Genomic DNA, 27317 nt, shown 5'->3' with positions numbered 1-27317 from the left:
CTACCACTACTGCTTGCTCATCACCGTTTGTTTCATCAGATAATCACACAGTTTCATATTAATCTTAAGCTCAAAGTGAACATGTCGCTTCACTGTGGACTATGCAGTCCTGAGGGGGGAGCTGTCACATCCTACAACAGCTCTGTTTCCACCAAATTATGGAGGCTAACAATCAAACCTTACCGTTACATCATCCAGTGATATTCATACATGGGCACTGTCACACACTCATGTCGTTTCACACAGACTTTTATGGAAACTTATAAGAGCTGTCGTCATTACTGACGCACACTTCTGTTCAGTTTCATGTTTCAATTCCTTATTTTCCAAGAAATTCTTGAAAATGCTGATCATTTACATCACTCATGCTGAAATTTACAAGCCCTCATGCTTGTTTTTGTCAGATCGGTGGTCAAAATAGGCTTACCAAAAATTACTGTACAAATTTTTTAAACATAGGATGGATGAAAAACATTTAGCAGCAGCTCACCTGAACAAAACTCCTGTTTTTTGTTTACATTTAGAATGTTTTCAGAGGTATATGTTACATACTTCACATCAATAAAATGTCAGTATGAAAAATAAGTATGTAGATTTGTCCTGCTTTTATAGCTGGGATCCATAACCGGACATCCTAAAATAGAAGCTTGCCTGTTATACTGTATGGTCCTTTTTTGTATGGTGTACATAATAAAATTAGTGATGCTCTGATCCATTAGTGCTCTTCAAGAGCAAGACCTTGTTTTTCTTTTCTTTCTTTTTTTTTACAATGGCTCACTATCATAGTGAACTGAGACACATGCGCATGTCCTCTGTCTATTAGGACATGAACAGGGCATATACAGCCACGTGAAAAAGAAAGTTTTCACAGGACTCTCTGCAGTCCCGTGAAAAACTAAGTACACCTCAGTATCTTGTAGAACCACTTTTAGCAGCAATGACTTGATATAATTGTTTTCTGTATGTGTTTATCGGTCTGGCATATTGTTGTGGAGGAATTTTGCCTCACTCTTCTTTGCAGCACTTAAGCTCCTTGAGGTTTGTGGGCTTTTGTTTATGCAAAATTATCTTAAGATACCACCACAGCGTTTCAGTGGGGTTGATGTCTGCACCTTGACTGGGCCACTTTGGCACTTTGAATCTTGTCTTTTTCAGCCATTCTGTTGTAGATTTGCTGCTGTACATGGGATCAATGTCCTGCTGATTGACCCAGTTTCAGCCAAACTTTAGCTGTCAGACTGATGGCCTCCACTTGTCAGTCCAAAGGTAATCACAGGTCTTCCAGAAGTCTTGTGGTTTGTTTAGATGCAACGTTGGTAACCTAAGCTGACATGTTGTTTTTAGAGAGAAGATGCTTTCTACCTGTCATGCGAACTGAGGACTGTAGGATCTGAGATGTGAGCACTGCATGGTCTGACCTTGGGAAAAAATTTGACACGTGACACCTTTGCGCACAACTGGATGCTCCGAACCAGCAAACTGTTACAGTTTTAGTAGAAGTGCTTACACTTTCTGATGATCTTTTAATGTGGTTTATTTGATCACCAGCACCTGGCTGCTGCGTTACGTCTGAATTTCAATGGGGTCAGTAAGGGTGTACTTCATATTTTCTGAAAAGAGTCATGTGAAAACGTTCTTTTTCACATGATGTTTTCAAAAAGCTACAGAAAGCACCTGCAGTGAATGAGGCTGTAGCAGTGAAGTGAATATGCAAATTTTTTCTAGTAGTTTATTAAAAATGGGAATACTTTGCATCAGCACTGGGGCAGAACTAGAAAAGTTCTGGGTGAAGGGGGGTGGGTGTTCAAAGGCAGTTGCCCTCCCTTACCCGGCTGTAGATCCACCCCTGCATAAGCATGTAAGTTTCATGTTGTTTTATAGTGCTTGAGTAGATTTCAGGTGGAAATATTACATTAATTTTTGCCTCAAATGCATTTACAAACCATTTACTGTTTTATAACATCTTATATTACAGTCCCTGGTTAGTTAATTGTTACCCTAGTTATACACTAATTAGGATTAATAAAGTGTTAATTACATAAAAATTATTACACATGGGTTTATAGAGTGTTAAAGTATAACATACAAACAACTAAATTACACCTATATTGTCCACATTAAACATTTACTGAGATTCATTTGTTTCTTTTTTTAAAAATTAGACAAATTCAAGTGTGTCCTATTAATGAGGCTTTGTTCTTATTATATGTCTGCCCTCACAAAAACAAAGATACCAGATTAGGCAGTTAAAACATATCATCAGCTTAAAATGTTATGCAGTATTTCACTCATATGAGCGTAATAACTAATTAAGTACAACTATGGCTGCATACAGTAATTTTATGTCGAATGGGTGGATAAATTTGCTCTAGCCCTTGGGCGAAAATGTGCTTTTAGACCCCAGTTGTGAATGAGCACACACTATGGGGGGAGGGGGGGGGGGCAGCTTTATTATGCACCACAGAGTCCCAAATTACTGGAATACTACCTGGCCCCGGGTTTTCTGCGCATCCGCACAGCTCAGGTAAAACATTCAGGAAAATGCACCATGTGAGTTATCATAAAAACTACCACTTTAAGGATGTTAGAACTAGGTTTTGACTCAAGGCACCTTTACACAACAGATAAAAGTTACATATTGAATAATACTGATAATTATTAAAGAGCAATTACAGCACACGGTCTGGTTTACGCTGCTGATAATACATGGAGCCGTTTCAGAAGATTATGGTGCTGCTGAATGGTCCCAGTACTTTCTCTCCCAGCAGACACAGTTTGACATTTTCTTTAATTAGAAAACCACAGAAACCAAACTTGAAAGTCGAACGATTATTCTATACTGGTATTGTTTACAGTGGCAAGTGCCTACATAATGTAACTACTATGTTATTATAGTATATTATATTATATTATATCAGTGGTAGTGTCCTTTCTCACTTGGTTGTGTCTGTGGTGAGAAAGGGCATTTGAGCTCATCAAGGAGGAGCAGCAACCTGCTGGTAGACTTCCAGTAGCTGCCTCCTGGCCACCGCCTTCTTTCAGCCCCCCACCCCCACCCCTCCTCTCTCCGCTTCTTCCTCCTCCTCCTCTTCCGCTACTGCAGCAGTAAAACCCGGTGTCTCCTGCATCCATGAAGAGATCCCCCCTCCACGGCACCTCCCCCGCCACGATGGGCCGCGAGCAATTAACTGCGTTGATGTGTTGATATTGAGATATTTCAGTTATCAAATATGAATCATGCATTTGATATTTCTGGCCACTTTGCTCGTCAGCATCCTTTTGCCTTGGCTTCATCCATCACTAGCTTCACTCGGTAGGTACTGCCACAGCCTGCTGGCTTTTTTGTCACTTTAATGTGATCGCGTACGCTTACCACTCTGTGCTTTGTGCTGAAATATTGTTTGGTGATGTGCTTTGGATCTATAACAGCGTTCCTCGGAAGCCACCGGGAATTATTGTATTTAATACGCTGCGTCTTTAGCGTGATGCTGCATGAGGGCAGACTACAGCATCTCAGCATCTTTTGTTCAGCTAGTAAAAACACAATGATCACTGTTATGGATATTTACTACGCTTGAATTAAGTCTAACACACAGGCTCTGTGTTTGTTCAAGTGCGTGATATTATCCAGGCTGTTAAATGAGAACAGTATTTATCTGGTGCAGTTTTTACTTTGGCAATAACCGTATCAAAAGTGGTTTTTATTTAAATGAGGCAGTTTATAGTCTGTGTTCCAAATCAGTGTAATTGGTGGTGGCTATTAGTTTTTGAGTATACTGCTGCATGTAATCACTGCAGATGAACTGTGTCATAAAATTGGCATAAAGCTAAAGCCACTTGCCTCAGTGTAACAATTGTGTTTAATGAATTAAAGATGATACCTTTGTGCATATCTGTAGTTTTAAAAAACATATATATGTATCTGTGCTGTAAAAAATCCCTTGCAGAGGTTCAAGGAGTAGAGGACAAGGTTGAGAGGGACGCAGTGTCGGCTCTGCTGAAGCAACAGGCAACTGCAGCACCCACCACAGACAACACAACACACCATGCAGTAGAGCATGTGATCACCTACCCCTCTCGGTTGATCTACTACCTAAACGAGGACTCTGAGAGTACCTACCATGACCTGAACACCCATGCTAAGAACCAAGCTTCAGAGGGCCAGGTATGTGGAAGAGGGGTGGATGAAGATGATTAGTGCTTGCATAGCCTTGATTGTGCAAAAAGTTTGCAAGATGTGTGGTCAAAGGTTGTAGTACATAATAATGCGTTGTTTGGTCTGATCCCAGTATTTCATGTCAGTTTGCTGTAGAGAATCAGTCAAAGCTAAGATAATAGTCAAAATTCTGATTCTGATTCTGATTCTGAAAATAGACCCACTTAGCATAGTTTACGTGTTTCTTTAGCAACTGGAGTGATGCCAAAGCAAGTGTGCTGAAAGAAGCACTTCTTCCCGTCAACCCACTGTACATTAACATCCGTCATTGATACAGCACATCTGTTCTTTGTGCATTGTGCTGTACACGAAGTTGAAGGCAGACCCTGGAGGATTTTGGCTCAGTGAGACGCTGCTATAATCTTATTTGTTTTGCAAGCTACCATTATCTGCAGTGACTACTCTTTTTCTCTTCTACAGGCAGTCCACCTAGCCCAAGTTAGTTTCCAGTTAGAGGCATTTGGCTCCAGATTTGTTCTAGATCTGTCTCTTAACAAGTAAGTTCTCCTAATCTAATTTAACCACAGCAATTTATTTCACTTAAATTGGTTAGTGTTATTGATTGTGGGCTTTTTTTTCTGTGAAACTCAGAGATGTGTAAGGATTTTGTTTATCTCCCTGTCCTTGTTTTTTCCCCAAAATCTCACCACCAGACTGACTGAGTACTAATCAAGCATGAGACAAAGACGCATCACAGCCCTTTATGGGAAATGACACCAGATGATAAGAACATGTAAAAGAGTATTTGTTCTCAAGGTCATCTCAACAAAAATGACTAAATAGATGAAAACAATAGAATTTCAGTATCTTGTATCATGCTGGCCTTGTGACCAGCATCCATATAGCCTATCATAGACACTCTTCACGCTATAATACGTGGTGCTGTATAGAATACAATTAAGATAACTCTTATTTCCTGTTTTAAATCCTTTACTAATTTAAATATAAATCTGCTTGTTGCAGATTTTGGTGTACCATAATAATAATAAATATAATGAAATTGTTGTCATCAGAAAGATACAAAATATAAAGACCAGTGTAGGACTCAAAGAGAACATGCATAAGTGCACTACACTTGTATTTCTATCATGACAGCACAGAGCAGACGTTCAGTGAACTGAAAGTCGACTCGGACTATGATACGAAGCGATGAACCACGTCGAGTAGCTGACTCTTGTTTGTAAATGATATGTATAATGTGTCAGAACAGAGCTTAATGCAGCATCAATTGAAGATAATGTAATCAGGGAAACTGTGGGTCAGCACGTTGGTTGCTAAGTGCTAAGAGCGACGTCAGCTCAGCAGCCAGACTAGTTTTATATGAAGGATTTTGGATAACCAACATCTCTATATTTAATGAGGATTTAATAAGCTTGCATCAAAATGAGGATGGAGACGGCTGCTCTGTGTTCTGCATCTATTGATTCACTCCCTGTATAAAGAAGCCTGGCGTACATGTGAAAAATTCCTGTAGGACGTAGTTACTTTTATGTTTTCTTATCATGTGGTTGGATATTCAGCTTGTGCCTGTGGCTTGCTGAGATCACAGAGGATGTGCCATAAACTTAAGATCCTGTAAACACGCTTTGAAATTACTTTACACAGTTGTTACTTCAGCTATAATGAAGGAAATGTTGGCGCTTTGGCTTCATAGTGGTTTGCGTATCATGTGAGTGCCCACGTCAAGGCTGATAAAGACTTGTAGGCAGTGCAGCAGTATGGAGCAATTAGTATTTATTTTATTGCCCAAATGTACAAGTTCAGAAATCTTCTGCAGTCTGCGGTTTTGGAGATCACATATCGGCGCTGGGATATCTTCAGAGTGTCTGTCACTGCTATCTTCGTTTTAAGTTGAACATTTCCCGTGAGGTTTAGCTGAAATGAAAAATACATCGCTTCTTGTATCGCATGCATCATGTCAAATGACAGAAAAGCCTGTCACTCCGTTCAGGAATCACCACATAGTACAACAGGAAAATCTCAGCAGCAGTGAAGAGGCCTGCACGTGTGACCTTGATTCCCAGCTGTTTGCTTGTAGGTTCTCGACTAGATGCTTTTTTTGTGCAAGAATAGGGGTTTGAATTCTGCTTAGTGTTGTAGCTGCAGCAGCACTGATCTAAATATAGATAGGTCTGCACCCTGCTAGTGGGTGCTGCTTTATCTGCTCACCTCTTACCGTACCTGGAATTGTAAGCAACTAAAAAGATGATTTACAGAAACTAATACAAGTCTTACTTTTAAAGAATCTGGATGTTTTTGAAATGCGTTAGTTAAATCGTCAGTGGCCACAATGGCGACTTTGTCTGGGAGATTTTCTTCCTTTGCCGTCTTTCTGAATACTTAATAGCATCTCCATATATTAAGCATCAGAGCAGATTATTGCCTTGCATGAACAGCATGAGTGTGTCATGTGCTGCTACAGGATTTTAGAGTTACATTTGATCTGGCGCCAGACGTGAGAACCTCCTGCAGCTCTTTGGTCCCTTCTCTCTCCTTTACCTCTTTGTGCCTTTCATGTGCTGCTGCCTCTCCTGCTGCATTGTGGCGCTCCGTCTCCTGTGAACCAAGAGACCTTGGGGCAGAACTCCCTCCTCATGGTCTCCACGCGCAACCGTGGCGCATAGACATTTAAACAGACACACATCAAGATGCTCACGCTCCGGCGCTTTACCTTTCCACACTCAGTTTTGTTACCAGCCAGCCAGAGAGCCAACCACACACTTATGCACACACAGCCGTTCAAACACCGATACACTCTGGTGTGGCCCACTCTTCTCATCTGTCAAGCTATAAATAGCCCTTCACTCAGGAATCTCTCAGAGACTGCTCGCGCCTTGGCTCTCCTCTCGTAATGGTGCACTTCCTGTTCACATGCTCCAACGCATCACTCAAAAAAAATGGTCACACTGCTGGTGTCACAATACAGAGCCACTATTTCCATCCTTTTTTTTTCTTGCTGCAGCACAGCTATATGTTCAGAGAGGAGGGATGTTTCCGTTTTGCAAGGTTACTCAGAAAAAAAAAAAGCGCCATTGTGGCAGAAATTATCTCTTGAAGTCAGCTAGCAGACCGAGCGTGTGAGGGACGCTGACTCAGGGAGCTGCTGAGAGAACTGTTGTGTTCAAGGTGAGGTTGAGGCCTTAGGATAATTTATCGCATTAGGCTTTTCCGTTCAGTTTGATTTGGGCAAATCTGATGCAGAAGCAGGTAGCTTCATATGATATAATTTGCTTCTGTTCTGTTCTCAGGGTGCTTTTGAGAGATTTTTTATCAAATCCAGTTTTATTTTGTGCATCTTCTGCCGGGCTAGTTAGTCATCCCCAGGTTACCTGCATAGTAATTTTTCCTGAGGGCAGACAACATTTAACATCTCCACTGCACTTTTGAGATGCCAGGGGAGTGTTTGTGCAGCCAAATGCGGGCCCGGCGGTGATGACTGTTCGTGTTTAAACGCCAACCAAAGCACTGCTCTCTCACCACTAGTTTAAAACCACAATATGTGAGTCAGAGAAAGCAAAACGAGACAGACAGACTCCTGCATGTTTTTTTCACTGCATCACCTCCTTTTACTCCTCCTGGCAACTCCTCCTGTTACTAACTGCAGTCTCTGTTTTCTTCAGTGACTTGCTGTCTTCAGATTATGTTGAGATCCACTATGAAGGAGAGAAACCTGTTATATCAAAGGTAATGTTTAAGTAGACACATTTCTCAGTTATTTTGCTGTGGTGGGCCATGTGTATGCTGCTTTGACCTTGCACAGAAATAGATAGATAGATAGATAGATAGATAGATAGATAGATAGATAGATAGATAGATAGATAGATAGATAGATAGATAGATAGATAGATAGATAGATAGATAGATAGATAGATAGATAGATAGATAGATAGATAGATAGATAGATAGATAGATAGATAGATAGATAGATAGATAGATAGATAGATAGATAGATAGATGAGGATATAAGCTAGTGAGATGGAAATGAGAGCTGTTTTCTCCTGCTGCTGATTCAGGCAGAGAGCTGGGTTGGGCATGCTGTAGCTGAATCAGCAGGGTTTTGCTCCCCTGCAGCCTCCTGCTGGAGCTCTGGTCACATGATGAGGGAGAGAAAGCACTCTGCAGTATCAGTGCAGGACGGGATGGGTGAAGTGTGTGTGAGGGAGAGGAAAGAGAGAGACAGAGGGAAACAGGGTCCTGCGCTCACCCGGGGTCTGAGGGCTGAGTCACAAACAGTGTCGGCACCCACCTTGCAGTGTATTAACTTCCCCTTTTAACAAGCATAGATTGAGCCCCCCTGCAGGAGTGAGCTGCAAATAAGCCAAAACTGACATCTGTGACACAAGCTGTTACCCTTTTAGGACTGCTGGAAAATTCAAACACACTGACAGCTTTACACAGCGCCACGACGGTGTACACACAACTCTGTGCATTATGCTAGCGCTGATGCTGCCTTAGTACTGTGTCTTCTTCTCTCAGGGCGGTGAGCACTGTTACTACCACGGCCAGGTGAGAGGGAACGATAACTCCCACGCAGCCTTATCTACCTGTAACGGTTTGCAGTAAGTGAACATCAGATTTTTTATTTTTTTTTGTGAAATCCTCGCCGTGCTCAGAATATCTCTGGATGTACTCATCTCTGCTGCTTAGCTCCTATTGACTCGGTATTGACTGGTGTGTCTCTCCCTTTTATTCTCCCTCTGCCTGGCAGTGGGATGTTTGACGATGGAGTCCATGTGTATCTAATTGAGCCCTTACAACAGAATCATTCAAGTGTAAGTTATTCCTTTAGCAGACACGCACACTGCGATCAAACAAACATCCTCGCCTTGGATGGAAACACATGTTTTATGCTGTTACTCCTTTTTGTTCTCAGGCAAGGATATCCTACCAGGATCATCCTGTTTTCAAAGGAAACGGCCATTTCCTACATGGGATTAACATGACCTTATGTTTTTTTTACATATGGCTATAGCAAAAGACAAATAATCTGCATTTTTATTGTATGTTAATCATCATAATTCCTATTTGTCAAGCCATAGTAGAAAGCTGGTTATGGTTAGGGTGGTTTTCTAGTCCTGAATGACTATTCAGTGATGGCTCTGGCCCACACCAGTTCTTCCTGTTATGGTAAATGGCCTGTATTTGTATAGCGCTTTACTTAGTCCCTAAGGACCCTAAAGCGCTTCACACTACATTCAGTCATCCACCCATTCACACACACATTCACACACTAGTGATGGTAAGCTACATTGTAGCCACAGCTGCCCTGGGGCGCACTGACAGAGGCGAGGCTGCCGGACACTGGTGCCACCGGGCCCTCTGACCAATAGTCATAATTATATCATAGTTATAGAGAAAGAGGAACTTTAGGTGCTAATGGGAATCTGTGGCCAAAAAAATCACGAGTGCTGGGATGTTTAGCGATTGCCAGCACTTTCTTCTTGTTGTAATAATCTGTCGGCCATGCTTTTGATTGCGCAGTATCTGTTTTCTAGCATTGACGGTCTACATGTTTGTGCACTGCTAGAAATGTTCCTTTTCCTGCTACTACAAGTGGATTTGACTGCATTGCTGGTGGGAAAAATAGTTTCCCCCCCTTTACATGCAAACATAAGTGCTCTTGTTCTTTATAAAACTGGAACACCTCGTGCTCTTGAAATCAGCAACTCAAGAGTACTCACTCTGATACATAACAGCAGCTAAACGTCAGAAAAGATGTGCAGCAGGCATTCAGCGCCAAACATTTTTATTTGTGTAATTATTTAGTCCTGCATTTACTTTTGTAAATCCTTGATAAATTATGTGTTTAAACTTATTTTTTTCATTTGCTCTACCTGCTTGTACAAGTCACCCTCCCTTTTTTTCACCGATTTGTTTGCCTGACTCCTACAGGATACAGCTGCTAGGCCTCACAAACTAAGAAGAGCAGCCTCTTCTTTGTGGGATGATGATTCAGTGGAGCAGGGTAAGGTTTCGATGCTTGTCATTAACCTTTTCACATAACTGTCTTTATCAGTCCTTCCCCTCTGACCAGCACCACACCTCTTGTGACTTCCTAAACCTGACATTATCATCCCTGTCTTCAGACACAAAGCAAGGACAGGAAGGTCCAGATAGGCTGTCACCCCAGAAGAGACCTTTAAAACAAACTGGATTGGATTTTAGTGTTATAGTTGCCAAATGGACCAAATGTATATCACTTTCCTTGGATCACAAGCACTTGCCTCGCTGCCGTTTTGCCAAGTTCCCTGTCTTCACTCGTCTTTTTGCATTTCATAGGAAATTTTGAGACACGCTGTGGAAATTTCTGGGAAAATGTCACATGCATAACTGATTTCTTTCAAAACAAGGCTACAGGGATGTAAACACTTGAGTCTGTAGAGGTGTCACTCTTTCCTTGTGCTTATTTGCAGAGGAAGAGGAGGAGCAGCTCTTCTCCGAGCTGGATGAACTGTCCTGGCTGAGGCGCAGGAAAAAGCGAGCAGTAAGTCTCTGATCTCACCTCTCTCTGAAGTAATGCAATGACTTTAGTGCACTCACCCCGGCTGCGTTTCACAGTTTACAATAAAAACACCCACAGACGTTTACAAGGTTAGACCTGTGGTGATACTCCAAATTATACACTTGAAGCTGCCTGGTCATTGTTGTTTTGTTTTGCAGATGCCTCGCAGCGTATTTGAGGAGATGAAGTATTTAGAAGTCATGATTGTCAGTGACCACAGTATGGTGCGTAAAAATCTCTCCTTTTTTCCTCATTTGATGCTATGTGGCTGGTATTTTATCATGGACAAAAGGATACTCTTTAATATTCCAGACCTGGGCCGACTCCCTCCCAGAAGAGGGAGCAGCAAGCGCCACCGAACGTTACACACTGTACATCACTGTGTGCTATTTTTCCCTCCCCCTTTCTGTTTGCAGTTTAAACGACACAGGAACAAGCAGCACACGAGGAACTTTGCCAAGTCAGTAGTTAATCTTGTGGATAGTGTGAGTAAGCTTTTTACTTATCCTTTGAGCAAACTGGAGTGTGTGCTTTTTTTGGAAACCTCTTTTAGAATATCATCTGTAGAAGACCTACTAGAAGTCCGGCAACGTCTCCTACTGTACTTAATAACAGTTGACTTTTAATGTTTTGCCATCAGCAGGTCTAACTTCACTCAGCTACTATTATCACCAAATCAGCACCAACATACTGACAGTCTAGCCCAGGGGTGTCGAACTCCAGGCCTCAAGGGCCGGTGTCCTGCAGGTTTTAGATCTCACCCTGGGTCAACACAACTGAATCACATGACTAGTTCATTACCAGGCCTCTGGAGAACTTCCAGACATGTTGAGGAGGTAATTTAGACATTTAAATCAGATGTGTTGGATCAACGGCACATCTGAAACCTGCAGGGCACCGGCCCTCGAGGTCTGGAGTTCGACACCTGCGGTCTAGCACATGACTTCTCTGGCATCACAAGCTGGATAAGATTTGATTTTGTTCAGTGCTCACTATCTGCAAAATGTTTAACATTTCATTCACCCTCGTGTCTAATTTGCATTTGATGCTTAAACTACAATGGTAAACCTTGTCACAGGACCGTCACAGGACTAAAATGCACAACTCCAGGCAGACAAAATAATGCAAAGCAAACCTTTTATTTTGTTGACGTCGTAGATCAATAACTAAAACAAGGAAACCACAGAGAACCGGGGTAAACAGCAAGCACACATCCAGGGAAGACAAAGACTAATTGGAAGAAAGGCAGTATACAGTCACTAGACACTTTGTTAGGTACAGCTGTTCAATAGCTGCTCATTAGCCCAACCATTGAATTGGCCAATTACATGGCAGCAACTCAGTGTATGGAGGCATGTAGAGGTGTCAAGATGACCTGCGGAAACTTACATTGACTGTCAGAATGGGGAAACGGGTTATTTAAGTGACAGTGCTGCTAAAACTTTGGCACGTTTGGGATGCAATGGAAGAGTCACATCATTATTGTGCAGCTGACAAATCTGCAACAACTGAGGGAGGCTGTCACATCAATATGGACCAGATTTGCTGAGGAATGTTTCCAGCATCTAGTTGAATCTATGCCCGGAGAATTAAACATTTAAATGCAGTTTGTAGTGAGTGTATATAAACAACCTGAGGGCAAACTGGGAGCAGGAGAGAAATGAAACATGGGTGAAGGTACAAGATAATCACAGGGGAGGAAGTAAAAGTCAAAGCAAGACACAAGAGACAACTGACAGAGTAAAACAGGAAATAACTCAAAAGATAAATACTAAACACAGACAAGAAACTCACTCTGGTTAGTCTTGAGCTACAATACCTCAAGACAGCAACTGGAATACAAGGAAGCATAAAAAAAGTACACATTTGACTAGAACAGGCTTCTGTTTTCATTTTATCTAAGCGTAAAAAACATATCTTCAGTAATACTGCAAAGGATCAAATCAGGAATCCAAAACTCATCATGCCACAGATAAGAATCAAAACTTCAAACACTAGAATAACAGAGAAAGCAAAACAGACACCCAAACTCAGATAGATAACTAAGAATTCAAAACTCCAAAAATAACGGGCAAACATCATGGCTAAACATCAGTGTTATCCTTGTCTGTCTGTGTTCTTTGTATGTGTGTAAACACTCCCCTGTATTCCTCCCCGCTCCCATTATTCTACATCCGTCCTCCGCTTCCTTTGCTGTCGCTCTCTGCCTCTATCTCACACGTTTTGTTGTGTTTTTTTTCCTTTACTGCTTCCATTCATTGCTTCCGACGGCAGATCTTCAAAGAGCAACTCCATACACGTGTGGTGCTTGTTGCTGTGGAGATTTGGACAGACAGGGATCACATCCCCATAAGTGTGAAGCCGCTGGAACTGCTGCGTGATTTCTCCAAGTACCGGCAGCAAAGCATCAAGCACCATGCCGATTCTGTGCAGCTACTCTCGTAAGTTCACCCTTCGGGGGCTGAACAGATCGTTTGGGGTGGTCTCTGGTTTTGCTCTGATGGAAGTACGCTTTGTTTGCCTGCCTGTAACTAAAGCAGCACTGCTGTGTTCTTACCTGCTTTGTGCTATTTATATCTTCCGTCTTATTCTTCATCTCCATCATTCTTGCAGAAACGCCACCTTCCACTACCGCAGAAGCAGCACTGCGTACTTTGGAGGCATGTGTTCTGTGAGCCGTGGAGTAGGCGTCAATGAGGTCAGATTTACTGTCACACATCCAGCATTGCTCTGTGGACGTATCGCAGTGTGATTATGCGGTGAATAATATGTTGTCACTGTTGTGCCAACAGTACGGCACCACCTCGTCCATGGTAGTGTCTCTTTCCCAGAGCCTGGCACAGAACCTGGGCATCCAGTGGGATCCGGCATCCAAGAGAAGTAAACATGAAACACTTTTTCTTAACACACAGCTGCTATAAGCACGATAGGCATGGCAGGCTAAAGTCACAAAGTTCATGCCACATAGTAAATAACAGTTTTTATGTAGCGGTCTCAAAAATGCACCTGTCAGTTATGATACATTTGGTGTTTTATTGAAGACCCTGTGATCCCTACACTGGTTTCAGATGCCTCTCTAACATTATCCAGCTTTGCTTGAATTAAGGTCAGGATGGGAACATTTTTCACTCTTAAAACAGACATACACACAAAACTGAAATGCTTTTGCTGCACGGCTAAAGTTGTTTGTAAAGTAGAGAAAATGTTTTGAAGGCAGGTGTTTAAATGCACTTTATTTAAGACTGCTAACTGGATGTAACCTCACATCTGGAAATTGGAGAAGTAGCAGAAATGTAGGTGTTTTTCTTTCTCGAAATTGTATTTTTAGTACTTTGAGCACCACAAATACTTCTGCTCTCAACTCTTTAGGTCTAAGAAGGAAGTGTTTTGTGTTAAGTGAACTTTCACATTTCACTATTCTGTTACTATTGGCATTTAACTGTTTAAATACAGGATACAATGCATTTTTTTGAAAGTCTTGACTGATATTTTAGATGTCATTCACAGGCCTCCTCTAAAACAAAAAGTCTCTTTGCAACCCTGTTGCCAGAAGTCACCGTCGGTGGACTGACTGTATTTGAGAAAAGTAGACCAGAAAATGTCCGTTTGAGAAAGAATTTATGCCATCAGATTTGAGATCGCCATGCTTAATGAGGCAGCTGCCAGGTTAGAAACTACAAGATGGAAAAAATGCTAACCATCAGCAAAAGTCTATTTGTGGCCCCAAAGCTGCCAAGGAGAATGTCAGTGTAAAATAAAGTGAAAGGATTCTTCATTATTCAGCAGAAAGCTGGATATCAGGAGTTAAATCCACGGATTAAGACTGCTTTTCTTTGAAATTACAAAAAAAAATAATAATTATGCTAACATGCTTACTTTGTCTACTCTAAGTCTTTATTTAAAATGAAAGTTGTGGATGCTATCTTTTCTTACTCTGTCCGTTCCTCTTTCTCTGGTGTTTCTACACTTTCTGCCCTGTTTTGCAGAGGAATGCGGCTGTACTAGCCAGTGGGCTGGCTGCATAATGGAGGATACTGGGTAAGATCCAACATACCCCCGAGAAACACGCATACACAGTCATTCATTCACATGGCGGAGCAATTACAAATGCTCGTTTGTGTGCACTCAGTAATGTAGTAATCAGTACTCGTTCAGCTTTTTTCCTTGTTGCTTGTTATTAACTAACTCTGAGCGACTGTTTAATACAGTTACACAGTTTTTAACCACCTAGTCAGTCAGTACACAAGTAAGAAAATGAATAAGTTGCACCTACTGTAATTTCGGCATGCTGTTTTGTGAATAATAAGCAACTCTTTTAGCTAAAGTAGGATTGGGTATATAAAAGGTAGCTGTAGTCACCAGGGTGTCCCCCATTGGTTAGTTATGTTCCTAGAGAGGATTTTGCCGTCACCATCTTGTTGTTTTGAAACTGGACAGGATGAGCAAAAGTGGCTCTGACTCAAAAACTGAGGGACAAAGCATGCTGTTACGATAGTGACTTGTCAGTGACCAGAAGCATACCCAGCTTTATCATTCTACACGCCTCTATTTGACACCACAATTTAAATCATGTTGTATTCAATTTAACTTGAAACTTGCAACTGAGAACATAAACACACTTCCATTGGTCAAAATTTCAGGTTATTATTTCAAGATTTTAAACTTAGTGATACGTTTTAGTCAGTAAGCTGAAATTTTGAGATATCTAATGAAAATTGACTTTTGGGAAATTTGCATGCATTCAGATTACTTGAAGTCAACATTTTAGGCATATTTTTTTGACTGTATCCTGTTTGGTTGGACAAACTTATAAATATCATTGTCTTCTCTCTGCAGAGTCCAACACCCACAAAAATTCTCCAAATGCAGCATCTCAGACTACAAGGAGTTCCTCCTGAAAGGTGGAGGTTCTTGTTTGTTCAACAGGCCAACCAAGGTTAGTCGCCCCTTCTCTCAACATGTCAAACTTTTACGCACACGTGCTCCTTTTACACCGTCTTGTCCTCTCCTGACAGCTGTTCGAGGCAGCAAATTGTGGGAATGGATTTGTAGAACTGGGAGAGGAGTGCGACTGCGGACTGAGAACAGTGAGGGTCTTTTTACTTCACCACGTCACGCACGCCCATTTGTCATCTTCTCTTTGTTCAGATGCTTGAAGCTCGTTTCCCTTTGTTTTCAGGACTGCCAAAAGGAATGCTGCAAGAAGTGCTCCCTCGCCAATGGGGCACACTGCAGCGATGGACCATGCTGCAATAAAACATGCTTGGTACAAGCTTGGTTCTTTCTTTTTAAAGCTCTGAAAAACTAGTAGTTGATTTCTGAAATCCAACGCTGTTTTATTCTCCTTTTCTTGCCAGTTCTACCCACGAGGTTACAGCTGCCGCTATGCTGTGAACGACTGTGACATCTCAGAGACCTGCTCTGGGGACTCGGGACAGGTTGAGCTTATGGTTTATTTAGCTTTAAATAGCTTTAATTAGTTCGTTTTTTTTGCACGTTGAACACAAATTTGGCTGTTAAAAAAGAAAGGTTGTTCTCTTTGTGATTTTTACAGTGCCCGCCAAACCTTCATAAACAAGATGGTTACATCTGCCAGGTAAACCAGGTAAGAAATGGGTATTTACAAAAATATAAATGCCAACGTGTGCTCAAAGTTTTCTGATTTTTTATTAATCTCTATCTAAAGGGTCGCTGTTACAGTGGAGAGTGTAAGACCAGAGAGAACCAGTGTAAATACATCTGGGGATCAAGTAAGGTTTAATGCTTCTCGGGTTAATTTGAGCACGGGTTCTGCACAAGGAGAGGCAGCGTGCAGCTCATCGCCCCTCTTTTTGTTTTAGAGGCTGGAGGCTCGGAGAAGTTCTGCTATGAGAAGCTGAACACGGAGGGGACAGAGAAGGGCAACTGTGGAAAAGATGGAGAAAAATGGATCCAGTGTAGCAAACAGTGAGCACAAAATAATAACACTGTCGCACATTCATTGAATAATAAAGTGCCTGAAAGCATATTTTGAACTTTTCTAAACTGATCGGCCAACATTTACACCCATTTTGTGCACCAAGCAGCCAGCTGTGCATAGGTGAGAAAGTTTTACTGTCAAGATCCTTTAGGATCCCCAAATTTTTGTTGTGGTATTCCAAAGATATATTGTACAAGTTAATCCTGTTATGTGGAATTTCAGCATCAGGTTTCTCAGTTGTTGTTGTTTTACAGCCATCCAACAGAGGGCGCCAAAGGACCCTGTTTAAAATGGATAATTGCCATCAAATGCCAGGAATGTATTTTTACCAATCAGATCAATTACTAAAAACAGATTCCAGGGAAACCACCTCAGCACACATGTCTTCAGTCTTCCTGGCTTTTCTCTTTAACTGGGATGTGGTGGTAAAAGTCAAGTCAGTTTACACTGCCCAGCCAAAAAAAGCTGAAGCCTGAAATATTTAACTGGACTGCCTTTAGCTTCGATGACAGCACGCATTTGCAGTGGCATCGTTTCAAAAAGCTCATGCAGTTTCACAATATGTATTCTCGTCCAGAGTGGCATTCATTTTTTAACAAGACTGATGTCGGCGGAATCAGAACGTCTTCTCCGGCACATTCCTAATAAGGCAATATTCCCAATAACAGTTAAAGTCAGTTAAGTCTGGGTTGGCCAACCCACATGTGAAAATGATGTCTCATGCTCCTTGAACCATTTATTCATAGTCCGAGCGTGATAAATCGTAGCATTGCTATCTTGGAACATGAATGTGCTATCAGGGAAGAAAAACATCCACTATGGAAAAACCTGGTCATTCAGTATATTCAGGTAGTCAGCTGACCTTATTTTAGGCCACATGACACTGTAGAACCAACTGAAGCAGCCGGAGATTGTAAAATTGCCTCTGCAGGCTTGTACACTAGGCGCTCGGCATGATGGGTCCATCATTTCATCCACCTCTTTTTATGACCTCGTTCCTCCTTCCAGGTTTTACACAATGACATTTCTTTTTTTGTTTTAGTTTTTCTTTGCTGGAGATAACAGAAGGCTTAAAACTTTCCTTTTTGCGTATAGTTAAGGCTGGATCAGGTGATTCTGAACCATTCCTTGGGTATGCTGCAGTAATCTTAGACTGCTGGGAGAGTCCCATGTCCTTCACTCACTTTCTTTTTCAGTTTCCATGTGTTTATAGAAGGATATTGCATTTAATTATTAGTAATTCATTTTAAATTCTAGCTCTCCCATAGTGTGCCTTTTGTCCTAACTCCCTCTGCTCTCACTTTCCCCTCACACCCATGGCATGGATCCAAGTCGCCCACGCATTCTTGTGGGCCTACTTGTGGTTTCTACTGGAGGTTTCTTCCCGTTAAAAGGGATTTTTTCCTTCCAACTGTCACCAAGTGCTTGCTCATAGGGTGTTGTCTCATTGTTGGGGTTTCTCTGTAGTTCTGTGGGGTCTCTAACAATATAAAGGTGACAGTAGAACAGACCAATAACCTTCTGAAACAAACGAAAATCTTTTCCACAATCACGGGAAATGTTTTGTGATGTGGTTGTTTGTTCACTGCATCAGTTAGGGTTAATTAAATGACATGTTGCCAGCTGCATTAAGTAATCACTGCAGTAATTATCCAATGAAAGGCTTATACTTAATAGCTTAGTTAAATCCAGGTGGCGACTTCTTTTTGGCCAGGCAGTGTATTTGTAAAACATGTTTAAAGGTAAGCAGTGTGACTTTAAAATTGCACTTAATATTAAAGACCAAACATTGACTGTAACAGATCAAATGAAAGTTATCAGTACGAGGTTTCAGATCTTTACAGATGTCGCTTTGAACCAAACTAATAGAGCTTTTTGGTGCATTTTGGTAATTGGTGGTGCAGAGGTGAACATTACATTGTTAGACAGGTGGAAGAGTGTTATCTGTACACATTTTTGGTTGCTTATCTCTCTCTTTTACAGTGACGTGTTCTGTGGTTTCCTTTTGTGTACCAATGTCGGGCGTGTCCCTCGCATTGGAAGCATGAAAGGTGACAGTACCCCCACCTCCTTCAACCACCAAGGGAACGTCATACAGTGCACGTAAACACATTTACTTTAATATAATGCCTGGGGCCTGGGGGCTCTTTACCCATGTGGGAAATAAATAGAAAAACTCTGTAGTAAATTTGGGGGATTTTTTGTGTCGCAATGGGCCATTTTCTCATAAAACGCAAGCTGTTACTAGAAGTTTTTCTATTTCTTTCTAAAATGGGTGCCTACAGGCAGTGTTTCTTCTGTAGCTTTATTTTTTGGGAGACTTCAACACTCCTCACCTCTACTCCATCCTTCTCCTCAGGGGTGCCCACGTCCTTTTGGATGATGAAACTGATTTAGGCTACGTGGAGGATGGGACTCCCTGTGGGCCGTCAATGATGTGCCTTGACCGCAAGTGTCTGCCCATCCAGTCACTTAACATGAGCACCTGCCCCATTGGACCTAACGGACATGTGTGCTCGGGCCATGGGGTGAGTATTTGTATGCACTTACCTACACCTACTCTTTGCTCACTGGCAAATTGAGAGGGTGTTCACTCATTTTTAGAAGATTAGCAAGCATGGACTGCGTGTAGTATTTGTTTGTAAGGGCTGCAGAACGTTTCCAACACCTTTGATGAAAAGGGTGCTTACTGAGTCATGGATAAAGGCTGTTTATGCTCTAACTTAGAGTTTCTGTTCAGCAAACACCAGTATTTGCTCTTTGTTTATTAAATCTCACTCTGGAGGGATGAGGAGAAGTAAGGAGGCTCATTGCATTTCAAATGCCCAGGGTTGTTGATTTTCTTTTTCTCAGTAGAAAAAGTCAAACAAAAGCCTCAAGCTTAAGGGAAATATGCAACTGGCAATCCTTTATTCAGGTGTCAACACAAACTGGAAACTGGGGAAAACCTCTACCCTTTTATGGAAATGTCAAATACCTCTTATACCAGTAAGCCAAACTTGCTTTATTTAGATTTTTTTAAGAAGAAGTTGCAGAATATTTAAATAATATGTATTTAAATAAAAATAAATAAAATACTTCTCTTCATCCATCTATCCATTTTCTTAACAGCTTATGCAATTCAGGGTCATTCAGGGTTGTACTCGAGTCTATCCCAGCTGTCGTTTCAAACTCTAAATGTGCTTCCTTTCTGAGTGGCCCGGCATGTGCAGCATCATTTCTCAGCTGATGTGATAGAAATTGCCACAATTAAAAATATGTAAATACATAATAATCAAAAATCGTAATCTTTTCTGCAGGAAATACAATGCTTTATATTTCCTGAATTAAATGCAACTCAAATTGTTTTTGAAAATATTATTTTGATGATAAAATAAACACACAGACACAAAACAATAATAATAGCTTGATTTGCTCTATACTGCATTGAGACGTGCATCTTCCCAGAAATGTAACTTCCTATGGTTACAATATGTGATTATGATTCCAATAATAGCATTTTGCTATTAATTACTAATGCAGTAGTTACTATTTTTCCAAATTCAAAATGTTCCATGTAGCCATTGTTCAGTATTTATTATCTTAGAGTCCAACATGATTGGATGAGTTTCACTTGAGACGATGAAGTAATGCAGACACACCAGTGCACAAGTATAAATGCAAAGCGTTAACTAACTGCAGCGTTAGGTTCTTCAGGGATTTAGTTCAGCACTATAAATGAAGCTTAAGATGTTTCTTAAAGAAGTTTTTTTCCCAAGCGAGTTCTCCTCAGGGGGCTATAGCTGCCTGGGAAATTACACGTCGGTTGATTGATTTTCTTCAAGAGTCCCAGTAAGCCAGTCAGCCGAAAACCAGCTTGCCTAAATTAAATACATTTTTTACACCATCCTGCACTTTTCTCGCTGTGATGCTTTTCTGTGATGCTCACACCAGCTTGGATTACTGGAGCTGAATAAAACATAGCTATTGTGTTTTTTTCTATCATACGTCAAAACCTATGCCAGATTTTTTTGTATAATGTTGGGGAAAAATGGAAGAGAAAAAGTTCCTTGAGGGGAATTTAAAAAAACTCCATCTTTCATTCTGTTTACCTCTGTATGTCTGCTGTGCACAGGTATGCAACAATGAAGCCACATGCACCTGTGACACCACCTGGGCCGGGACAGACTGTAGCATGCCTGACCCGCCTAAAGAGCCCGATGTCACTCCAGAAGAAGAACCCAAGGGTCGGTTTCCAACCTTTCTACTCCCGCCATCCGCCATCCAAAAATGAATATATCCACCCTTTTTTAATTTAGCCCAGATTCACATTGATCGTATGTTTAATGTAAATGTTATTACAGTGTCGCTCTCAGATGCACTGCTAGATCTGAGTCAGTCGCACATTCCTGAGTTTCACAGGTCTACTGGGGAACATAAAGGCTTTGATTGTAGGAGAATGTAAAAGCAGTGTAAGATTTGTTTGCTCTGATTCTGAAGATGATGCTTTGACCACAGGGGGAGGGGCTTACGGGGCAGTGGTCACTTCATCCATGACTCTGAAGCAGAAGCCTGCTATTTGTTTTTGACAGGGTGGTAATAATGCTCCTTTTCCCCTCTGCACAGTGAGCGTGGCCACTAACAGGCTGATAGGGGCAGTAGCAGGGACCATTCTGGCCCTGGGGGTGATTTTTGGAGGCACAGGGTGGGGAATAGAGTAAGCATCTTTAACCCTTTCACAGCTCTTCCTCTCATAGTGGTGCCTCAGTGTGCGGGCGGTCTCGTGAGCCGGCCTGAGCCCGTGTGTGCGTCCCGGTGGCTTTGTGTTTTCTTGTGTGTTGGTGATGACCATATAATTGTCATGTGATTGGATGTTTTCAGTGTCGTGTGATTGATTGATGGATCTCCCCTCCCTCCCTCCCTCCTTCCTCTCCTTCTCCTGTCACTTCCTGTCGTTCCCCATTACTACAAGCCTCTTTCTTCATCCTCCCTCTTCCCTCCCTACTTCCTCTCCTTTCTCTTATTCTTAGTCGTTATGTGGTTGCTCCTGTGATCCTCTCCTTTCTGGGGCATGTGGGGCATTTAGATGAAAACAGTCCTGAGAAGTGTCCAGTTAGTGACCTGGCTTGTCAGTCAGTGGTAGGCTGTGTGGTGACTGGGACCCCTAAAAACATTTTGTACTGCTCACACTGCAGATCACACCTACATGTCACCTGTAAACCTTTACAGTGATGGATACCCAGGGTCTACACAACCTTAACAGACAAACCACTGATAATCGCTACCTCAACTGACACCAGATAAACTTAAATATTTCCAGGGCGTTTGCTTGATTACATTCTCTTTATAACACTAAAAGGGGGTTGAAAAGCATGCAAAAAAATGCATTCTCAAACTCAGTCATTTTATTGTAATAGTATACTTATGGTATGTTTTCTGTTCCATGTGAAATCATCATTGTATAGCTAAATGTTATTAATACAGTAAATGAGTATAGGAACTCATGTCTTTTTCCCCATAACCCTTTACAGGTCCTAGTGCCACCAATCTAATAATAGGCTCCATCGCCGGAGCCATCCTTGTGGCTGCCATAGTGCTGGGGGGGACTGGATGGGGCTTTAAGTAAGCAACACGCCGCATGCCTCTCCTGCTCTAACTCTAGCATCCCTGCTGCTTCTAGACACCAGGGTTTGAGCTCCTGCTACAGAATACAGCATCCCGGGGTGGACATGTTACACTTACTACACTTAGGCTCACACTGACGAGGAGACATGCAGAACACATATGGGTGTGGAAGGCGTTCAGGTGTTTGATACTGTATGAGTAAATTTGACTTTGGGAAACGCTGGGGGTGTCTGTGCATCTGTAGCAGAACCTCAAACTGATTAGACGGGCAGAGTTCAATGTTTGACATGCATTTCATAGTAAAGTACAGAGGGGACAGAATACTTTATAACAGCTAAGTGGTTAAAAAAGTTTGTTTGTACTTGTATTACAGAAATTACTCCCCTTTAAAATCTTAAACTAGACCATTCAGTGTCACTCTATGGCTAGGAAATCTACCCACCGCTGATTAGCCTGCTGTCTTGAGCAACAGGGGTGTTACGCATCCTAATCTAAACAGACCTAAGGACTAAATAATAAATATGGTCCTACAGCCACTAAAGCATGCCAGATAGCATCATGGTTGTCACTAAAACAGCAAAAAAAACAAAAAAAGAGAAAGAAAATAGAATAAGAAACCAAACATTTCTGCATGTTGACTTGTTGATTTGGAGGAGGTCAGTTCATTGCACAAAGGCTGAGACAAACCCTGAGCAATTTGGTCCGAGGGTTGTCGTGCTCTCATCACTTCCATGATGTTTTTTTCTCACTCCGTCGCTCTTTGAGGCCGAGGCTTTAAATGCAGTTATGAGAACAACACACACAGACACAGAGAGAGAGAGAAGCCAGGACCTTTTTGTTGTCTGCAGCCTTTGTGCCATGGCTGGCCACACCCACCTGGATGGCTGAGCTCCGCCATAGAGCAGAGCAGGACTCTCGGACCCGCCCACACCAGCTGCCATTGCTGCCTGCTTCGCAGACCCGGTACAGACACGGCGCATTGCACTGCATGAACCACGCACAGCAATAGTGCCACCTTCAACTGGCCGACTATTGGAACAGGTGCATGACAGAGTGATAGAAGCCCCACAGCAAGCCACAGTACGGGGAGGTTATGCATCACTCCTGTTGTTGTACTCATTGTTGTCCCACTGTTGTGGTAGTAGTTACTGTTGCTGCTGCCGCCGCTGTGATCGTTATTTCTGTGCTCGTCTCCTCTTTCCTCCTCTCCGCTGTAGAGTACACGTTATGTTAGCTCTTTCCTCCCAGATGGTTGTTTTGAGTGGAACTAATGTGTTTCCCATCAATATCGGTAATGACACGTGTCTCCTACACTTCACCTTGTAAACTGATGTTGCACGAAGGAGCCGATCAGCACATCTGCAAGAAGGCAACAGAGTATATTTATATTCGTAACACCTTAAAAATTATGTAATATGGCTTAGACTTGATTGTTCTTTGATTTCAAAAATTAAACATATTTATTTATTTCAGATCTGGCCAGTACTACAAAAACTGTAAAGCAGATGTGATGTTTTCTCATCGCTGACACTGTAGACCTCAGGTTTGTGACTGTAAATACCTCTGACTGTCTCTTTGCAGTCAAGGCTGAGCGGGCCAACATGGACCAGCCTGTCCTCACTCCAGTGTCCTCGGCGTTTGATCCTGAAGCCCTCAAAAAGTGCACATTTGGAACATTTTCATCAGGCACACTTACACTGTGTCTAAAATCCCATACTATGTATCACTTAAACAGTAGGATTTAAGCCTTAGGATACATTCCAGTGCCTTTGCTGAAATTTTATTAACAGCAGAGTGAAAGCATGTATTTAAACACTCAAGTTCAAGAGTTATCAATGTTAGATTTCAGCTCACTGTCCCACTTACCCAAAATAGTATGTACCTCGCATGCTATTGGATACATACTGAGAATGTGTTATACCAAACAATCCTCACGTACTACTACTACTACTACTAAAAAGTACGTAAGTATGGGATTTTGCTCACAGCCTTACATAATAAACTGCAACTAACAGCATTTCCTTAAGAGAGCGTGGTTGCTTGTCCAGGTTGCACTAGCTCCGTTGCATATATAATTATAGCAGATGCTGACTTCTTTTTCTTATCTCCTCATCAAGAAATGTGAAGAAACGGCGGTATGACCCCAATGCCACAGCCATTTAACCCAAGGAGAAGATGGCAATCACACAGGGACTGCTCCAAGGCTTCCTTAGTTGGCTACCTGACAGCTGGACTGCACTTACTGCTGCTGATTCTTTGGCATTACATTTACTTGAAAAAGACATAGTGGACATTTTAACAAATTTCCATCGTAGTGACATTATAAATGCAGCCTTTTTCAACTACACCTCACCCACGCCCATCCACCCTGATCTCCAGAGTGACAGAGCTCCTCTTTCCATCCTTTAGTGCCAGTGCACAGGCGTTCAGGCGGAATCCACACCACTCTCTCACCTGGCATGAATAAAATCGAAACAAAACCTGCTGCTTGCTGGCCCGCCCGACCCCCACCCAACCCGCCCGCGCCCGGCATGAAGAGCCCTCTCTGCGGGGCTCTGCATGGCTACCAAAGCTATGAATATACTGCAAAAATAAAAAAGAAGAAAAAAGAAAACACAGAAAGAGGAGAAAAAAAGCGCAGGAGAGAGCCTCATTAAAAACCAAACCCAGTGACAAGCCTGTTGAAGCTCCTGTTTAAGCAGAACTTCATGTGAGGACCTATAAGGGCAATGCAGGCCATGTAGTGATGTAGTGAATGCGCACACACACACATACACACATGCACACACCACTGTACATATTTAAGGAGTTCAGGGTTGGAATTGACAGCATATTTTCCAAGGACATCAAATGCTTTTGTTTTTTATCTTAACATCTTGTATAGCGGGTGTTTTTGGTAATGTTATTAAAATAAAAAACAAACAAACTGAGACTAGGATTTGGGCCAAAATGGTTAGAGAAGAAAATCTAAAGTCAGATTTGAGGACAGAGAGAGAAAGCTGTGGTGTCGAGGAGAAGCGCGTCATTTCCGGAGAGATTCAGACTGTGATCCGATTTAGCCCCCTGTTTTTGAAGTATCTTCAACACTGACTCAAAAGCCAAAGAACCAATCACCCGAACATGTGGATGTTGTTGCACACGGAGCACTTTCCCCTCTGTCTGCAGCCAGTGGTGCCTCTCATGCTGAGGGCATGAAGTCTGTCCATGCAGGCGCTCACGTGTCCGGCCAGGTCTCACTTAACAGTCCTCATCAACACCCACTATACTGGCTTAAGCCTTTTTGCTCTCATAAACTCTTAGTGGAAATCAAGTTCAGCTCTACAGGTAATGCTGCATGCAAATCACTATAGTGGGCTTATAATTCTATATGGGAGTCCCCAAAATCTGCAAGGAAAATATGCTACAAAAGATAGGTGCATGTCAACAATAAAAAACATTTAACTTTTATTTACTATGCAAAGAAAGATATTGCACAAAAGTATGGGTAATAGTGATATCGGTGTAGACATGGTTTTACAAAAGGAAAAAAAAAAACAACCGCTGCTAATCAGCTAATCTTTTGTATTTGCCCACTCCTATGTCTCCTTTCATTTCGCTTCAGTGTACTCAAACTGTGGATGGACAAGTAAAGAAATCATCAAAATAACTGAATTAGTATTTCAGAGGATAAGAGAGAGAGCACCCTTTTACATTTGTGGAACTGAAAATCATTTTTGTGTGTTTTTCATCCAGACAGATATTTTTAATCACACACACACACACACACTTATACACACACACACACACTCTGTATGGTGCCTGTACATATCGAGGCCTGAACAGTTTCCTTGTGCAGGGCTATCATTTCCAGTCCAGCTGATTGTCGGTGTATTCCAGGTGCTGCCATAGCACTGGCATTGTTGTAATCCTCCATGTTAATCATTGTCTGGTGTCCCTCTCTCACTGCATTATGTACAGTTGGACTGATTAATAAACTACGGACAAATTTTATCCAAGCGTTTGTCTTCTTTTCTTTTAAATCAGGGGTCCCCAATCCCAGTCCACGAGGGCCGGTGTGTCCCTGCAGGTTTTAGATGTGTCCTTGATCCATCACAGCTGATTTGAATGGATAAATTACCTTCTAAACATGTCTTGAAGTTCTCCAGAGGCCTAGTAATGAACTAATCATGTGATTCGGGTGTGTTGACCCAGGGTGAGATCTAAAACCTGCAGGGACACCGGCCCTCGTGGACTGGGATTGGGGACCCCTGTTTTAAATCCTCAATGAACTGCTAGCAGCTCCTGATTGTGTGATTGGTGTTATTTAAGAGCAACTTTGAGGAGGTGGAACAAACCATTTGAAATGCGGGGGGGGGGGGGGGGGGGGGGGGGGGGGGACTATGGGGTCAATAACTAACACCAATGCAAAGAAACTCCATTCTGCCCCATGCTGTCACTGTCATGGCACTGGATCCGTGAACTAGTGTTCATGTGTTTTGGGATTTTTCTAACATTCCTTGATTTTGTGTCATTCATGGTTTTGGTTCTCGTATTGTGTGGACTTGTATTATATTTATAGATTCTAGGCTTTAGCTTTCTGTCACTGTGCTTTCGCTGTGTTGCACGTTTTTTCTTCGTCCTCGTCTCAGTATTTGTCTTGCTCCCTGTTTTATTTTGATAGTCCTGCATTAGTGCATTCAGTTTGTTTCCTCCCTATCTCGTTATGTCAAATTAGGTCCAGCTGTGTTTCCCTCCTGTTGCACATTCCCTCATTACAGCCTGCGTATGTTTGTGTTAGGGTCCCTTTGTTCATCATCGTCGTCAGGTCGTCTGTTTGTCATGCGTCAAGCTCAGGTAGACGTGAATCTGTTTTTTATTAATCTGGGAAGGACTTTGACAGGAAACTCAAGTGACAAAAGTGATTAATACAAAACAATGCAGACCTACTGTAACATGAGCCTGTCATCAACCATAAAGTGTATTTTTTTTCTTTCTCTCAAATCTCTTTATTTGGTTTTCCAGTGTTCTTTATCATAAAGGCAACTAAGATTCAAATA

General features: G+C 42.0%; 1 protein-coding gene across 3 annotated transcripts; it reads left to right on the top strand.

Annotated features, from left to right (window-relative positions):
- Positions 1-3111: 3111 nt before the first annotated feature.
- Positions 3112-26257, top strand: adam23b (ADAM metallopeptidase domain 23b). 3 transcript variants are annotated; one of them, XM_080904077.1, is made up of 26 exons: positions 3112-3313; positions 3948-4165; positions 4637-4713; positions 7837-7900; positions 8693-8775; positions 8925-8988; positions 10109-10181; positions 10630-10700; positions 10877-10942; positions 11135-11203; positions 12993-13159; positions 13332-13416; positions 13511-13598; positions 14705-14756; positions 15555-15654; positions 15734-15805; positions 15898-15984; positions 16076-16156; positions 16273-16323; positions 16405-16468; positions 16559-16664; positions 18661-18780; positions 19037-19205; positions 20792-20903; positions 22188-22278; positions 24399-26257. In XM_080904077.1, exons 1-26 carry the CDS (start codon positions 3238-3240, stop codon positions 24442-24444), a joined length of 2352 nt encoding a protein of 783 aa, XP_080760203.1. In that variant the 5' UTR covers positions 3112-3237; the 3' UTR covers positions 24445-26257. The 3 variants fall into 3 exon arrangements, with proteins under 3 accessions (XP_080760203.1, XP_080760204.1, XP_080760205.1); XM_080904078.1 differs by lacking the exon at positions 22188-22278 and adding an exon at positions 21283-21373; XM_080904079.1 differs by lacking the exon at positions 22188-22278.
- Positions 26258-27317: the final 1060 nt, after the last annotated feature.

The sequence above is a fragment of the Rhamphochromis sp. 'chilingali' genome (assembly GCF_963969265.1).
Source record: "Rhamphochromis sp. 'chilingali' genome assembly, chromosome: 14".
Classification (NCBI taxonomy): Eukaryota; Metazoa; Chordata; class Actinopteri; order Cichliformes; family Cichlidae; genus Rhamphochromis; species Rhamphochromis sp. 'chilingali'.
This window is presented reverse-complemented; position numbering and strand designations above follow the sequence as displayed.